The 17,087-nt window shown below is 38.2% G+C and overlaps 3 protein-coding genes across 4 annotated transcripts; all 3 read right to left on the bottom strand.

The window, feature by feature from the left end:
- Positions 1-147: 147 nt before the first annotated feature.
- ppa1a (inorganic pyrophosphatase 1a) lies at positions 148-3,020 on the bottom strand. Its single transcript, XM_085360833.1, has 11 exons — positions 2,942-3,020; positions 2,685-2,749; positions 2,292-2,345; positions 2,034-2,153; positions 1,862-1,948; positions 1,653-1,779; positions 1,417-1,544; positions 1,158-1,243; positions 604-673; positions 256-295; positions 148-176 (listed from the first exon to the last, which is right to left on the bottom strand). The coding sequence occupies exons 1-11, from the start codon at positions 3,000-3,002 to the stop codon at positions 148-150; spliced, it is 867 nt and encodes a 288-aa protein (XP_085216959.1). The 5' UTR covers positions 3,003-3,020.
- A 3,602-nt stretch (positions 3,021-6,622) lies between these two features.
- On the bottom strand, positions 6,623-10,107 carry lrrc20 (leucine rich repeat containing 20). 2 transcript variants are annotated; one of them, XM_085360830.1, is made up of 5 exons: positions 9,840-10,107; positions 7,880-7,968; positions 7,475-7,624; positions 7,177-7,344; positions 6,623-7,086 (listed from the first exon to the last, which is right to left on the bottom strand). In XM_085360830.1, exons 2-5 carry the CDS (start codon positions 7,947-7,949, stop codon positions 6,950-6,952), a joined length of 525 nt encoding a protein of 174 aa, XP_085216956.1. In that variant the 5' UTR covers positions 7,950-7,968; positions 9,840-10,107; the 3' UTR covers positions 6,623-6,949. The 2 variants fall into 2 exon arrangements, with proteins under 2 accessions (XP_085216956.1, XP_085216957.1); XM_085360831.1 differs by having other exon boundaries at positions 9,974-10,107.
- A 1,180-nt stretch (positions 10,108-11,287) lies between these two features.
- On the bottom strand, positions 11,288-15,344 carry ndr2 (nodal-related 2). Its single transcript, XM_085360829.1, has 3 exons — positions 15,080-15,344; positions 12,791-13,533; positions 11,288-11,440 (listed from the first exon to the last, which is right to left on the bottom strand). Exons 1-3 carry the CDS (start codon positions 15,342-15,344, stop codon positions 11,288-11,290), a joined length of 1,161 nt encoding a protein of 386 aa, XP_085216955.1.
- Positions 15,345-17,087: the final 1,743 nt, after the last annotated feature.

Raw genomic sequence — 17,087 nt, 5'->3', positions numbered from 1 at the left:
ATAACCACATCAGCCAATGAAGGTTGAACAACCAGGCAAGTAAATGTTATATGAAATAAGCAAGACACATCAAATCCACAGGAATCAAGGAAGGAGGGATATGGGAAGGCTTCACATATTTCCTGTTTCCACCCAGGCTTTACCTTCTCACTTGTCATAGTAGAACCATTTGTCAACTGAAAAAAAGTAAAACATAAGATTTAAGTTCCATGAGGCAACAAAACAGAGTTGCTGCAAATATCTATAAACACCCACCTGAACTTGGAATAGGTTCTTCAGCTCCAAAAGCACATGCCTGTAAGCGTGATTAAATGGTGATATATTTATTTGCTTAACTAATCACCTTTAAAGTTCACGAGGAATACATGTGCATGTCATTAATAGACTAATTAAATGCTGCCAAGTTCTCAGGGCCTATTTTCTGTTTTACAGGAAGCCATTAGATGCTGGTTTCTTTTTGATCTCAAAAACATTACTCTTATAGAGAGCAGCTGGAGTGAAATGAAAGAAACTGCCTTTAGCATTTCTCTGTTTCTAGTTTCTTCACTAATCAAATAGGAAGGTATGAATGCTAACATGAATTTAAAAATAAAATGGACTTACAGATTTAACTACTGCCTCGGCATCCCCAGCAGAGCAGCAGAACGGACTATCTGAAACGCTGGTGTTCATGCTAATCAAAGAAAGGAAGACTTTTTTAAATAGAGCAATTTTCTGCCTATACGCATGTCTTTCTCACCCCCCAAAAAGTGCACATATTTACAGTGTTTACTTAGTGTTTTATTTGCTCCAAGAAACACATTACCAAAGCAGCTACAGTGCGGTGAAAAAGTATTTGCCCACTCCCTTGTTTCTTATATAGATTGGGTAGCATATTCCTGTTAATAAATGAAATTGTTTAATGCATTTTGCATTCCCTCGGTTTGACTCAAATTAAAGTTTGTTTGACGAACAAATCAGGAAGGGGGCCAAATGCTGTTTCACAACACTGTACATTATATTCTGTTGTCTTCCTGCTCTATCATCTATGCAATGCACAATCATTGGCTGGAGAAAATTAGGGCAGGAAGTGCCTCTAATAGTATCTGTCACATAATGTTGCTGAGCTTTATATTTGCACAAAGCATTTTTTTTTTCAAATTAATCAACTTGTTTACCAGTTTAACTCGCCGGCATTGGTCATCTTAGAAATCAGTGCCTTCCAAAACTCATGTGTGCTCTTCACTGTTTCAACGGCAAAGTCCTGGAGAATACAAAAGAACTACAAAATCAAAGCAACATCCCCAGCTATATGTCTCTAAACTGAAAATGTAATCATGTATGTATTGCGACAGATTCAGTATAGCTAAAAATATACTATCAGAAGTGTAGTCTGATGTCAAACCAAGACCTAGACTAAAATGCTGAACGCTGTACCCGGTCCTTGAACTCTCCGTTAAAAGCAAACTGATTTTCAGGTTTCCCATCTGGTACTTTGTATCTTTTAAACCAATCAACAGTTGCCTCCAGGTAGCCGGGCTTAAGTCGCCTCACATCATCAATATCTGCATGAAATGGAGAAAATGAAAAAAAAAATTAATTCCAAAAAGCTTGCACAGTCTTCGCGTATTTTCCAGCAACATAAACAACTTTAATTTTTAAGTTATCCCTACTGTTAAAACTGCCAGCTTCTGGGTCCTCAGTATTGATCACTATGACCTTCCAGTCTGTTTCACCCTCATCGATCAAAGCCAGAGTTCCCAAAACCTTCACTTTGATTACTTCTCCTCGAGAGCACACCTGAGGATTAAAGATACTGTTTTGAAAAAGCTGCAAAAAGCACCATTTCAGTAAGTCTCTTCAGCCAGACTTGTTCCAGTACCTTATTTCCTATGTCACATATATCGATGGGATCATTGTCTCCGCAGCATCCTGTGTCGCTGTCCTTGTGGTTGGGGTCTTCCCATGTCTGTTAAGGAGAAGTGTATGGGGTTAACTGAACAGAGACATGGCCTAGTTTCCTGCTGTACATATATCATCTGAGTGGGACTCGCCTGCGGTATAGCTCCATAATTCCAGATATAACCTTTATGGGGAAACACATTTGCTACATAACGAAGATTGCCCTTCTTCACGTCTTGCTTCAGTGGATTGAGAGGATCTTTAGTGGCAATCTGTGAAACAAAGACATTAAGTACAAAAATAAAAATAGAAAGAAGCAATGACTTAGATTGTAGTCACTACATTACCACAAATATGGGAGGGATCTTAGAAAGCAACAAATACATATTTTTGCAAGATATGTTATGTACCTCCATCTTTGCATTTGTCCACCTTGGAACTTCAACAATGGCATGAAAAATATTCTAAAAATGGTAAGAGACATAGCCTTGTTACTGTCGTACCTGATGATGAATTCTCCTAGTGGCTTATTGTGCTACTTATAGACTGGCATAATCGTTATCTAAGGTAGGATACAGATCATTGCACATATGCCTAAGGAGTTTCAAGAGAAACCCAGCAGCTACCACAGTTTTTGTTATCTATTCAGTGATTTGTCTAAATAGTCAAAATAAGGACATATGTATTTAAGAAATGTGAATAAATTAACCTACAAGGCAAAATACGGCACAATCAGCAGGTTTTCAATGATATAAGTTCTTCTCTAATATCCCAAAAGACTAACAGCCACACATGATGCTCACCTCTGCTTCATTTGCATAGATGGGTACATCGTGAAAGGGAGAGATGTATTTGCCCTCAGAGTTTTCTATGAAAAGAATTACACAGTTTCATCTCCCTATTCAAATAAATAATATGGGATCTTTACATCTACTTAACAGTAGTGCTCCTGTAATATACTGCTACATGTTATGCAAGCAGCTATTACACTATACAGAATCCATGAAGGAATTATTTCCCACAAACAGTCAAACTAGTTCATTCAAAGAGCTGTGCTTACTGAAATACACCCTGTACTCCTGGGTGTTCGGCCTGCCCTTCTCCTCGATGGTAAAGCTCATGTCTGCTGTTGGTTTAAACCCCTCCAAGTGTGGTCTGTTCACTAATTCAGCAGGACTAAGAAGCTCCCGGCAGACAGGCAGTCATGTAAGACAGGGGAGCAGACATGCGCACTTCTTAAGCCTATGGGGTTAGAACCCAGACAACTACCTGTATTTGACAATGGGGCTGCTGTGGGAAAGGCGTAAACACCTGGTGACAGATCCATGCTGGCTTCTGCCTGTTCCTGTATGGCTGCTGTGTTCAAATCACACCTAGCACTGGCATCTGTAGCTTACAAAAGTAACCCGTGTGAAGCAGAGTTGCTCAGAATAGTAATCAGCAACTAATCCTTTCTGTTGCCACTTCTCCGTGCCTGCCACATGCATTCTGCAGCACAGACGTGAAGTTTCTGCCTTGTCTGTGTGCGAAGTGATTTGTTTTCGAGTTCCCCGTTACAAGCTGTGGCTCCCGAGAGTTCTTTTCACAGAAAAACAGATGGAGCTGACAGGTGTTAGCTGTAAGCCAATTAACACAGGAGGATTAGGTGGTGTGCAGTGTTGTGACTTCTTACATCTCAAGTTTCACTTTAACTGTTCGATAACATACTTATGAGCTTGTTTTCGGAAACACTGAGAAAAAATATTTAAATTAGTTTTGATTTTTGCATGCTTATGTAATACATTTGAGCACCGAGTCCTATTCTACATGAATGCCTTTAAGTTTTTATATTAATCTTTTGTACCAAAGTTTAATTTTTTTTTTCATTTGCTTGTTTTGTTTTGGCTGAACTTTTTTATGTCACTTAAATCATGCATTTCATTTATATATTGTTATCCAAATAAAAAGTAGTGTCAGAGTAAAAGTGCATTAAAGCACCTTATGGGAAAAAAGGAAGAAAAACACAATATACATGTGTGGGAGTAGTCTTATATCTTTGTTGTGCAATTTCTATATTAAAATCATGTAACTGTACAGTTCTTTATTATATATAAAGTATTAACTTTCAGCTATTTAGATGAAAAATCCTGCTGTAAACCTAACTAAAATGTGCAGTGCCAAAAACTGCTTAATATAACCTGTCAAACTGCACAATAGCACTAAAGAAAGTATGCTCCTCTGCCTATAGGTAAGGTAATTAAAACACAGTGAATTAAAGAGGAGCGTGAAGCTGAGTGCGAGGTCACACTCTGGGAAGCAGACAAGTCACGTGGCACTGAAAGCTTGCCACCAGGCTAAATGTCCCAAGAACATTCTCCTTTGGCAGACTTGTAGATGCTGTATCTGATGACTTCTCCCAACAGAAATTATGTGTATTCAAACCAATTTTCACCCTAGAAAAGGTTTATTTGGATTATTCGTTCACCAGATCGTCTTGGTTTTCTAATGATACACGCAGACTTGAAACTCTGCGCTCAAACATCAGGTGAAACTAGAAAAATTTGCATTTCCTGCGAAAATGCTGTGTGGATGCCTTAAGGGCTGAAGATATCTGCTGAAAAAAGCTGAAAAAGTTGAAAAAAAACAAGCAAAAAATGTTGCACTGAGCAGGATTCGAACCTGGTCCTTCTGGTACTCAAGAGAGGGTCTCATCTCACTGCGCCAACATCTTTCTGACAAAGAAAGACAAAGACTGACAATTGTGCTGAAATGAGCAGAAGAGGATGAGAATTTCATTTCAATGGCAGAAATTAAGCTTAATATTTTAAAAAGTATAATAGCAGAAAATACCTAAAGACATTGCAGGAATTAGCAGAAATAGCAGAATAGTTTAAAATTTGAACGGTGAAAATCGGCTGAAAATTGTGGAAGTAGTTAAGTGCCAAAAAGTGTATGGAAGTCCCAAGAGGAACTCAATACTTCAGTAGAAAAATTTGCATTTCCTGCGAAAATGCTGTGTGGATGCCTTTACGCTGAGGATGTCTGCTGAAAAAAGCTGAAAAAGTTGAAAAAAAAAACAAAAAAAAATTTTGGCCAGAGCGGGATTCGAACCCGGCCCTTCTGGTACTCAAGGGAGGTTCTCATCTCACTGCGCCACAATCATTCTCACAAAGAAACGGTGGAGAGACTGACAATTGTGCTGAAATGAGCAGAAGAGGCTGAGAATTGTGCTGATAAGAGGTGGAAAGGCTGAAAATGTTTCAGAAGAGGTGAATAAGCAGAATTTGGGCAGAAAAGAGGTGAAAACTCTGAATATTTTGCTGAAAAGAGTTCAATCAGCAAAATTTCTTCTGAAAAGAGTTCAATCAGCAGAATTTTGCTGAAAAATGTTTTTTTCTGAAAACAGCAGAAAAAACTGAAAATTTTGCTGAAAAGAGTTGAATGAGCAGAATTCTGCTGAAAAGAGTTCAATGAGCAGAATTCTGCTGAAAAGAGGTTTTTGCTGAAAACAGCTGAAAAAGCTGGTATTTGTGCTGAAAACAGCAGAAAAAACTCAAAATTTTGCTGAAAAGAGTTCAGTCAGAAGAATTCTGCTGAAAAGAGGATAAGTTGTGAAAAAACTCAAAATTGTGCTGAAAAGGGGTGAAAAAGCTTAAATTTGTGTTGAAAAGAGTTAAAAAAGTTTAAGTATTGACTGAAAGAAATGTTGCCATAAGCGGGATTTGAACCCGGGCCACCCAGTCTGAGAACGGACGCTCATCTCACTGAGCTAAAACACAGGTCAAGCCGGCAAGGAAAACCAGTGAGGCCAAGGATAATATGCAAAAAAGGGCAAAAAATATTGAAAAGAAAAATCAATATCTCAAAAAGTATAGAAGTTATGAGCACCAAAAGTCATAGCCGGCATTAGCAGAAAGAGCAGAATTTTTTAAAGTTTGAATGGCGAAAATCGGATGAAAACTGTGGGAGTAGTTCCACGGCGAAAAGTGTACGGAAACACCCGGAATAATAAAGAATAAAGAGAAACAGGAACTCAATAGTGTGGATGCCTATTAAGGCATCCACACAATAATCCAGACTCAGCAGGGATGCTATTTAAAGTGTTCTTGAGGAGTAAAATACTTTGAGTTGCTCTTCTGAGCACCTGTCTCCGTCTTCTGGAGCTTCTATTACAGTTACAGTGAACTGGAATTATCCAACTTTGAATGTGGCTACAATACCTTCAGGCATCTTGAAAGGATGTTATTCTGTGAGCTCCTCATACTGTATCTACCTGTGTGAGAAGTACCTGCACTCAGAGGGTGAACTACAGACGACATTCTGTGTGTACAGACTATTATCTTAGCAATTGCTTTTCTCTTGCTTGTTTAAATTATTGCTCCAGCTGTAATCTATGTTCTAGTCCAATTCTTTAGATTTTATGTATAATATTTAGCCAAATGTTTCTTCTTGCAAAACATTTTTCAGGTGCAATCTTAGCTTCCAGTCAGTTGTATTTGCATAGCCAAGTGCTTCACTAATACAATACAATCTGTACTTAGATCCTTGATTTGGATAAGAAAACACTCACCCAAAATGGTAAAAAAAAAAAAAAAAAAAAGAGAGAGAGAGAGACTTGTGAAACATTAAAACATTTAAAAACAATCCTGAACACTTTTGTACTTCTGTGTCATTTAATACAAACTCAGTATTGTATATAACATAACCATCTCAGCAAAGTCACCATGTAAAAAAAGGACAAATACACAGAGACTGCTTAGTTTTCAATGTATATTTGTTTTTTCCCCTATCAAAAAGAATAAATAAGCCATAATAAATATATAATTTGAAACAATGTCAAATGGTGTATCAAGAATGAGTGATTTAATTTCCAGAAGTCTTAATACCAAACGCAGAGCCTACAGGGTTCCCAGCAGCATTGAAAAGTCAAAGAAAGAGGTCTCCGCACAACTCTGTTTTTGTTGCTTGTACAGTATAATGATATCCTGAAGTATTTTTGTCCTACCTGTAACACAAAACTAATTCAATTTAAGCAAGTAAAGGCACACAGCTCCATGCTACAGGAGGTGAAGTACATTTATCGTGCATTTTAGGACTCTGCTGTTGACAAAATGTCAAATTTATGAGGAGACTGCAGAGCTGACTTTGTGTTTGAGTCCAGAGGGTTTGACTTCACATTCAGCCACTTCAGCGATGGCATGTCAGACAACTTCTCCAGTGGTACTTCTGTAGAGGAAAATTTAAAAGACAAAAAGACTGAGATGTGTAAATATGTACCTTTCTCACAAAGAGGATACATTAACAATTCTTTTTTACCAGTAAGGCTATTTCCCTGAAGATCAATACGCTCCAGTGTGGCTATTTCAGTAAGCTTATCAGGGAAGATGGAGAACTTGTTATTAGCCAGGTTGATGCTGGTCAGATGCTTCATTTCCGACACAGAATCGGGCAGTTTGGTGAGCACATTTCCTTGCAGGTCCAGTTCTGCAAGGTATTTCAAGACACGAGTAAATCGAAGGGTCACTTGGCTGTTTTTCCCATCAGAGCACGAAGACATTCTGTCAACGTTTGTGAGGTGAATAGCATGTGAGATTTAAAAAAATACATCATTTACCTCTGAGCTGAGTGAAAGTTGTAAAGAACTTGCTAGAAACGACCTTCATCTCATTGTCAGCCAATGTGATAACTCGGATGTTTTCTGTGACAGTCCTCAGGACTTTGAACACACCGTCTGGGAAAGAAGCTAGCATGCATTTTGACAGGTCTGCGGAGAAGAAGAAGAACATAGTTATAAAATAATCAAACATTAACACAGTGTAAATCTATAATTACTCTGATAATTACACATGATTACTTACTATTCTTATTATTACATTCTGGCATTTCAAGTTATGTAGCAGTCAACTTTAAGCCTATGTCGCCACCTGCTGGTACTATCTCTGACAACAAATTCATTTATATGCTCTGAACAAAGATTAAGTGAGAGACAAAGGAAAGAATATGTTAAAGTGTATCTTACCCACACTATCTTTTCCCTCCTCTACAGTAGCATTAATCCTCCGGGCCACTTTTGCAACAGCCTCAGCCATTTTTCTGCTTTAACTTTTCCTAAGAGACATAATACAACATTACACATACCTCCACATATAAATGATAAGATGATAAAATAGTAACTACACTATCAGTCAAAGCTGCTGCCCATGCTGACATCCCACTGAAGTCAGCACAACACAGTCGACGCCTGTTTTAAATTTAGCCACAGGCTAAAAATGAACCTTCTAAGGCTAAATCTCATTAAAGATTGCTAGCACTGATAAATGTCACACTTTAGTTGATTAACGTGGACACACTCCAAATTTTTGTGCACTTTTGGTTTTAAGTACATTAAGGCAATTTCTAACAGAATTTAATGTAAAGACCTGACCTGCAAGTGTATTAACAGCACAAAGTCAGATGGATTCATATTCTTCTTCATATTCTTTTCTAGCTTAATAAACTTAGTACTGGCACAATATTAAGGTCTTAGTTCTTTGCTTATCTACATCTACATTCTGAACTGGTTGAGTTTTTATAACTAGTTATGTTTGTTTAGCACTAATTCCTACTCAAAAAAATGATCAGAAAATAACTAGCTCTTCTCATATATTGTACTTTCAAGTACTCCACTGATGAATATATTTGACATGTCAAGAGTTTTTTGTTTTGCTCCAGTATTCACAATTTTGAATAAACAGATTAGAAATTAATATAAACGAAAGACAGCTCAGGTTAAACAGTTGACTTGTCTTCTTCTTTTGACTGTTTTATGGGTTGACACAGTGGATCATCTGCCTCTATCTCACCCTACTTCTTGCATCCTTCTCTGTCACACAAACTCTCTGCATGCCATTTTTCCACTACATTCATAAATCTTCTCTGTGGTCTTTCTCTTTTACTCCTGCCTGGCAGCTCCACATTCAGGTATCCCTACCATCTTATAAACCTTTCCTTTCACTCTTGCGGCTATCCTTCTGTCACACATCCCCCCTAACACTGGTCTCCACCCACACCATCAAGCTGCCCTTGCTTTTCAGCTCTCTTGTCCACTGCCTGTTCTGTTGCTTTGTTTGGTTTACCACAGGTATTTAAAGTCATCTATGTTTACTACCTTTACAGGTTCGCTGTTACACCCGTCTCTCTCTCACATGTGAAATCTGTCTTTCTTCTATTGACTTTCATTTCTCTTCTCTCTAGTGCATATCTCCACCTCTAAATAATCCCTTCCAACTGCTCCCTGCTCTCACTACAGACCAAAATGTCATCTGCGAACATCAAAGTCCAAGGAGACTCCTGCCTGACATCACCTGTCAGCCTGTCCATTACCACTGTAAACAAGAATGAGGCTCAGAACCGATCCCTGATGAATCACACCTCTGCCTTTAACCCATCTCTCACTTCTGTCACACCTCACCACTGTCTTGTTGTCCTCATACATGTCCTACACCAACCTAACATACTTCTCCATCACTCCTGACTTCCTCTTAAGACTACCACAGTTCCTTTCTTGGCACTCTATCATATGCTTTCTCCAGATCTAGAAAAAGACACAGTGCCGTTCTTTAAATAAAAAATAATAATAATAATTTGAAACTATCTGGTAATTTGTGGTAAATTAAAGACAACTCATAAAACATTTGTTACATTGAATTACAGAGTGTTTGAGAGAAATTCAACTTTTGCCTTTGCCCATTATTAAAACCCATTAAGTCCTCAAAGTGGAAATAGTAACATAAAACCCCAGAAACGCTGCTTCGGTTGAGCCTTCACGAAGATCGCTTTTCACTTCTGGTTAACCATAAAGCTAGTAAATAAAGCATGTATGCTAACATAAAAATCTTTAGACTTACTTCAGACCTACACTACCAGACTAATATAAATTCACCGGTTGACAGACATATAGATATGCTCTGTGTCATTGAAGCTATACAAAAGTCACTTACCTCAACTAAAAGCCTGCTAGTGTTACCAAAACGTGCAGCTGCCGGTGTTAGCTAACTTAGCTTCAGCTTCTCAACCCACCAGGCAAGTTTAATGAGTGTGTATTTTTAACCAGAGGAGAGGCTGGCTGGCTCACCTCTTTGCTGCTGCGCTATTTTTTTCGGTCAGTACGATACGTTAGCATCACCTCATATAAGCAAAGAAGTTATCAAACAATGCAAAAGCAAGTTAATGCTTAGCTTCGGTTAGGAAAACATGAGCTTCGGTTAGCTTGCTAGCTAACATAAGTGATATTCACGAGCGTCAGTCCTGCGCTTTGAAATTGCAGAACACGAAAATTTAAAATATAAAACAAAAGAAATAGCGTCATACACGAATTCCATGAGTAATAAGGCGCAGATACCACAACTAAATAACTTAAACCATCTTTAAAATTTATTGAACACGTATAAAATATTTTTTTAAATAGTTGCTGGTTAATTCAACTATAATTAAATAGTTAACCACATCTGCCTGAGTGGAAACTGACATTACGAAGTTAAATGTTGTCTTACCTCTGAGTCCTGGTCAGCTATTGCCAGTCTGACCTCTGCCATAGTCATGAATCTGGCAAGTTCCTGGTTAGTCAGTATTTTTTCAAAGGATTTGAATACAATGAGCTCTATTGCTTTAGAAGAATAGAACCTAGTTTAGCATTGTTACAACAAACTGCAACTTTAGAGTGTTGGCTGGATATTCCTTTTACAATGCTATATTTTCAATGTAAGAGGAATTTGGCAGTCACTTACTGTAGATGACTGAAACAGCTAGAAAAGTCTACCTATTTTGAGTGTGAGTGCTTTTGTGAAACACAGTTCACACACAATCCTGTTGCTAAACATAAGCTTCACCATGCTATTTGTCATGAAACTGTAGCATCTTAAAAACCAAATACACCACATAATTTTAAACCAACATAGCAAAATACATATTAAGGGTGCAACATGTACATATATGTAATTTTATTTTAATATTTACAATAATATAACAATATAAATAGCCATTATAACAATATACACAAATGGTAGTCGACAATAAAACTGTGCTGAAATATTAATCAACATTACCATTAAATATTTACAATTATAACAATTGATAATTTAAAGTGAATGAACTTCCGTTTGTGACAATAGGTGAACCCAATTTTTGAGTTCACATTTTGGTACATCTCAAAATGCAACTATTCTTACAAACCAAAGCCTACATCACACATCAAAATGTTGTCTTCGTGCAACGCTCCGACACAGCCTTGCAGTGCTTTCTTCCTTCTGTATAAATGTTTTATTTTATTTTGTTTTGTTTTATTTTATTTTATTTTATTTTATTTTATTTTATTTTATTTTCAGAAATTACTTGGTTCTGTCAAAATTTCTGTACAGTGTTAAGCCTGCTCTGCAGCTGGTTTTAGCTTTCACTGGCACCCGCACTGATCCACAATCATATCCTCGTGGTGTCGAAGGAGCATCTCTCCATTTTCATAGTACAACATGCTCAGTGGGCTCATTTTGGTTGGTGCACAGCAGGGTGAGGCCACTCTGTCAGGGTGGAAATGCTTCAGGAGACTCTGGAAAAAGAAAGAGAGAGGCTTTAGGCCAATTGTAGATAACTGCAGTTCTATAAAGAAATATAGTAATAGCGTTATCCTATCTTAGCTTACTGACATACTGACCCACTTACTGTCATCTGATATTTGCTATTCTGCTTTTCACTTCATTTAGTAAGTTGAACATTTCTGTTCATTTAAGCTATTTGTTATATGTTTTGTTGTTTTTAACGTAACATTTTGAACCACTTTAAACCACAGACGTTCTGATAAAAAATGATATCTTGTTTTACCCTTTTTCATAGTGTGGAAAAGGAGTACTAACAGATTTGTTATGATGAAACGCTTCAAATCCTCACGTTTTACTAAATTAGCAAAACAAAAAATAATAAAACAATTATTATAGCCCTGCAACAGACTGGCAACCTGTCCAGGGTGTACCCTGCCTCTCGCCCTAAGACAGCTGGAATAAGCTCCAATGAATGAATGAACAAATGTAAAAAAAAAAAAAAAAAAAAAAACACACAAAAAAAAAACCTAGTAACTACGATTCATATTTGCATAGTGTTTCAAGTATTTGAGATACTTGTTTTGTCATTTTGAAAGTAATTGACAACACTTTTGGGTAGAAAAACACAGGAATAATTTCCTTTTTTTAATATATAGTTTACCATTACTGTTCTCTACTGTTTGTGAAACCCCTTAGAGAGGCCCTCCACCCTTTTTCTTCAGTCCTAACTGGTGTCAAGTTAACATTGTTAAGACATCCATCAGACAGCCACCACCACACACTTGACCAGTATGTAGTGCATTTTCACAATGATATGTCTCTGATCTAACACATTACTGTAGCTAAATGTCTCAATTTTTTCTTTTTAGTGAACAAAAAACATTATTACATTATTACTTACATAATACATTACATTACATAATTAGATAAACATTATTTGACTCAAGAGCCACTGAGGACTTCCGGTAAATTGAGTTAAGTGGTATTTTTGCTTGCCTGCAGATTTTTCATAGTTGTTATCATTTTTGATCACGTAAAGTTTATTTTATTACATATTAGTCTGAAGTACTGTTTCCATAAGTTGTACTTTAGTGGTTTAGCTACAGTTCAGCCGCTTCCATTGTGAAGTAATTGGTATTTTTATTAGATAGATAGATAGATAGATAGATAGATAGATAGATAGATAGATAGATAGATAGATAGATAGATAGATAGATAGATTGTCCCTATCCCAAATTGTCCCTGATGCATATATCTGCCAGTGATTGTGTGCATATGAATTTTTAAACGGTCTGCATACAATGTTCCTATGATGATAATATGAATATGTGTAAGAACAGAAACTCTAGATAGGCACTCACCTGCATGTAGGCATGATTGGTTGGGTTTAAGTCTTCTCTCAGAGGACTAGGGCAGGAGCCTTCACAGCGGTAGGCATTGTATTTTTTAGGAAAGACAATCCAGGACCCCCAGCCAATCTGATTAAAGTCGACATGCAGGTCCACTTTGCGACAGAGCGATTTTTCACTCACTCTTTTGAACAGCTGTGGGGTTCTTGCTGTTTGCTCTCTCTGGCCCCGTTTGCTCCTTCGCCTCTTTTTGATTTCAGCAGGGGAGAAGAACTTGGATTGTTCAGCTGTATGGAGTAAGCTCGCTTTAGCCTTTGAGTTTTCATCAGACCCTGTGTGTGAGAAGACAACCAGCAAGGCCCGGTCACTCACATCCTGGTCTTTTGTCAAACTTGTTTCATAAACAGGCTCATCGGGAAGAGGCAGGCCTCGCTTTTTCTTTATCACTTTCCTTCTTCTTGACACTCGCTTGTGTCGAATTCTTGTTGTTGATTTCTCTTTAAGCCAGCTCAAGAGGGGATTTGTCATGTTGAATACTTTCCAGCTCTGCGATGATGTGACTAGTGACGATTCTGTGAGCAGTGCCAGCAGATGCTGATCCTGGTCATGGTGGTGATACACCTCCACACTAATGTTGGAAACATTCATTGTCCAAGGTAGCTTGATTCTCAACTCTGCTGCCTGGATTTGTTTGTCAGCTCCCAGCGCATGGAGGTCAAATGTCGCCACCCAGGATCTATGTCTGTACTTCAAATCTGATATAGCAAAAATGGAAGAATTAGCATAATTGAAGAGCACTTTGTATGACACAGATTATAATGACTGATTGTGTGTTACTGATGCATGTAAACCAACAAACAACCACCTGTGCGGGAAATGAACCCCCCAAAACATCACCATTATTATATTACCAAACATTAGATTGCTTTCTTTCCCTCCTCACCACACAGGTGGTAGATAGCTGCAACTTTGTGAGCCTGGTTTTGCTGGAAATCTATTCCTCTAAGCGTTTCTCCTCCCTTAAAATCTCCAAGTTCTTTTGAAAGGTGATCACCGAATTGTTAAAGGTTACTTTTCTGATAATGTAGGGTCTCGCCAAATTAAATAAACTTATGGAAGGTATAAGTGCAACATATATCAGAATCAGAATCAGAAACTTTATTGTCATTGTCATGAGAACAACGAAATATCTTAACTATGACATGACATTTTCAGTGTGCAGCCTGTAACAGCTTTATTAAAGAAGATGCAAATCAATAAGAAGGCCTACAGCTTCAACCTTATATGTTTTGCTGGTTTAGTGGATTTAATCAGCCAACAGGAATTATTTTAACCTAAAATGTTTTTTTGAAAGTTTATTTACCTCATAACAGAAGTCAGATAAAATCAAAAAATGAAACCTTTAATGAACATGCAGGCTCATCTGGTGAGAAAATAATAATATATGTCATCTAGAACTTCGTGATTAGGGGATTTCAGTAATCAAAGCTGCTTATGCTTTTCCCCAACATAACCCATTCATTATGCTACCCATGGACACCCTGCTCTGCGCCCACATCTGTAAAGAGACCCATTGTGATTCTAAACAGGTGTGGTTCCGATTAATCTAAGGGATGAACGGCTTTAAAACATTTAACTTTTGCATTGTCCGCTGCCTATTGAGTTCGACTCTTGATCAAAAGTGCAAACCACCCGCGCTATTAATCCACTCAAACCAAACACGTAGCCGAAACCAATCACTTAACACATCCCTGCTTCTCACGGCTTCTGCATATCCTCTGTCAAACAAACAGGTAGTAACTCTAACACTTTACCGAGATGTGAAATTAGATTCTGCAGCAGGGATTGGGGGGTGTCCTGTGCTGGCTGCTTGTGCCACCGTTAAATCCAGCGCTCTAATTTAATCAAACCAAGTGCGAAAAAGAACTGAAGGAGGTTGTTGATTTGACTAAGCAAGAGATTTGTATAGGGGGATGTCTGGCGAGGTATCTAATCAACATCACCTATTTAGCGAAGAAGAGGTTTGCTTTGAGAATTAGAGAGAATACCGGCCTTTTCACACGCTGATCTCTGCATGGTTATTCACCCCCTAAGCGGAATGTGGATTGAAAACCTCTGAGGTCGTCTGGCACGCAGTGTTGACAGAAAAACTAAACTCCTTAACATCTGAGAGGATTTATTAATGGTAGAGAAGACATCTGACCCGAACCAAAGCTATAAAACACGAATGTCAAACGATTCCCTGCACGTTTCTGACAAACAAACCAAATATTTTTTATGAAGCAATGAGCCAGATCTTACTTTTAGCCATCATACTCTTCACGGTGTCCGCTTGTCTTGCGGCATCTTGCTCCATCGTATCCATAAGACCGGAAAAATTCGACTTGAAATTCCTGTAAAGTTGCATCATGTAGCTCGGCAGGTGATATCCAGTTCCTCGGTCCATCACGGCAAAACGGTGCAGCGGCCTCATAAACACCCCATCGCTGGATTTATGAATCCCTTGAGCCAGCAGCGCCAGCAAAGATGCATGGAGCGCAACACCCAAAGCTCCCCATGAGCGCATGTTTTAGGTCGGTTAATGACAAATTCCTCCTCTGGAAGAGCAGGGGAGCCTTATATACTCTCACCCACCCCCTTTCACGTTTAACAAGTAGCTGAGAACATTAAAGGAAATTGACATGAGTCCTCAAGACTTGCTACCTGACAGCTCATCATCTATTCAATTGGTAATGAGGCGCCTGGGTTGGTGTTTACAAGACGCACAGGTTTTGTTTGCACCATGTTCTTTGGGCTTCTGCAGCCTGACTCCCCATTCTCAGACTAATTGTTTCATCTGTTTGGTTTGCACTAATTGTTAGGCTTTCCCATAGTCTAATTTAGTCTACTACGGGCCCCTTGAAATGCACATCAGGGACAATGAATGGGCTCTATTACCCATCAGGCATGTCTTCGTACAACAACAACAATGGCAACAGAACTATTAATGTTAAAACATCACTGCAACCAGTAATATAGGGAACGCACATGACATTTATACTACATTTATTATGCATTTGTTAATAACTTGGCCTAATTTAACTTCTAATTATACCTCAAATGGCCTTTTGTGACAAGAATATTACGATAAAAGATGGAGACGGATAAAACAGGCCTACCACAAACTGAGATAAAGTCGCTGGAAACTTAATATAGACCTCTGGGACACTATCAAGCAGCACAGATAGAATGAAGCAGGAAACACGTCTTATCTCGCTCATATTTAACTTTAAGATGTTTACTTTTAAAGCTATACTATTATATAAAGCTCACTGGTGTTTTTCTGGTTAGAATTCCTTAAACAGCGTATTAATTTTATTTGTAATGTTTATATATAAGCTTTCATTTTATTAATAGTAGCTGTATACACCTATTATAAGAATGCTTAATTTCAAAGTGGCATAACAGCAATGAACCTTTTAAATCTTCGCAAAGTTTGCACGTCAAAAATCTTGGTTCCTGCATAGAGCATCTGTGGATGGTTGTCGCAAACTGCGCATGCGCTATGCGTCTCCATTCACATAATGAAATCCTTTTCCTCGAGAATCTCCCGAGAAAGGATAAAAATTAATGGATATTTTTTATCCACCTGTATAGTTAAAAAGTGGTGCACTTTGTCGACAACGTCTACACCGGAATTACCGAGGTCCGAGGTCTGTTTTCCTAACTGGCCCGTCGCTTTTTCACCTACCGTGTGCTGAAATGGTGAGTAGCTTTAAAGTTTACGGGTCTTTTCTTGCACGAGTCATGGCAGCTAAAAAGAAAGTTGGCACTCGTGCCGTTTTTGGACCCCAGTGTCCCTCTAGATTACAATCTTCAACAAATATGGATTTTGGACTTTTGCTTGGACTAGACTTCCGCAGTGAAGGATATTTTCATGATGTGCTTGTGTGGCTGATGGGGCATACATGTGCTTGGCACCCCCACCCCCCATCTCTCCATGCCTGCACTGCATTGTGCATTCAATCTGGTGTTTTGGGCGCTGACAGTGATAATTAATAATAATAATAATAAAAACAAGTTGTGCAAAGCACGATAGGCAGTTGGGGCTCATTACTATGGAAATGCATAAATGGATAACCGTTAACTTATGTTTTTATTTGCTTATAAAAAACAAACATTTTCTAGGATGTCCTGATGTGTTACAGTGCAACGATTACACGCGCATGAAAATTACATTACAGTACATGCATGCAAATGATAAAAGGTTTGAGAAAAACAATGTGTTATGCTCTGCGTAATGCGTTTGCATCACTTATGCAAAAACTGG

Source organism: Diplotaxodon limnothrissa, linkage group LG8, assembly GCF_057381915.1.
Source record: "Diplotaxodon limnothrissa isolate DT_005_m linkage group LG8, D_limnothrissa_male_GT1.1, whole genome shotgun sequence".
Taxonomy (NCBI): Eukaryota; Metazoa; Chordata; class Actinopteri; order Cichliformes; family Cichlidae; genus Diplotaxodon; species Diplotaxodon limnothrissa.
This window is presented reverse-complemented; position numbering and strand designations above follow the sequence as displayed.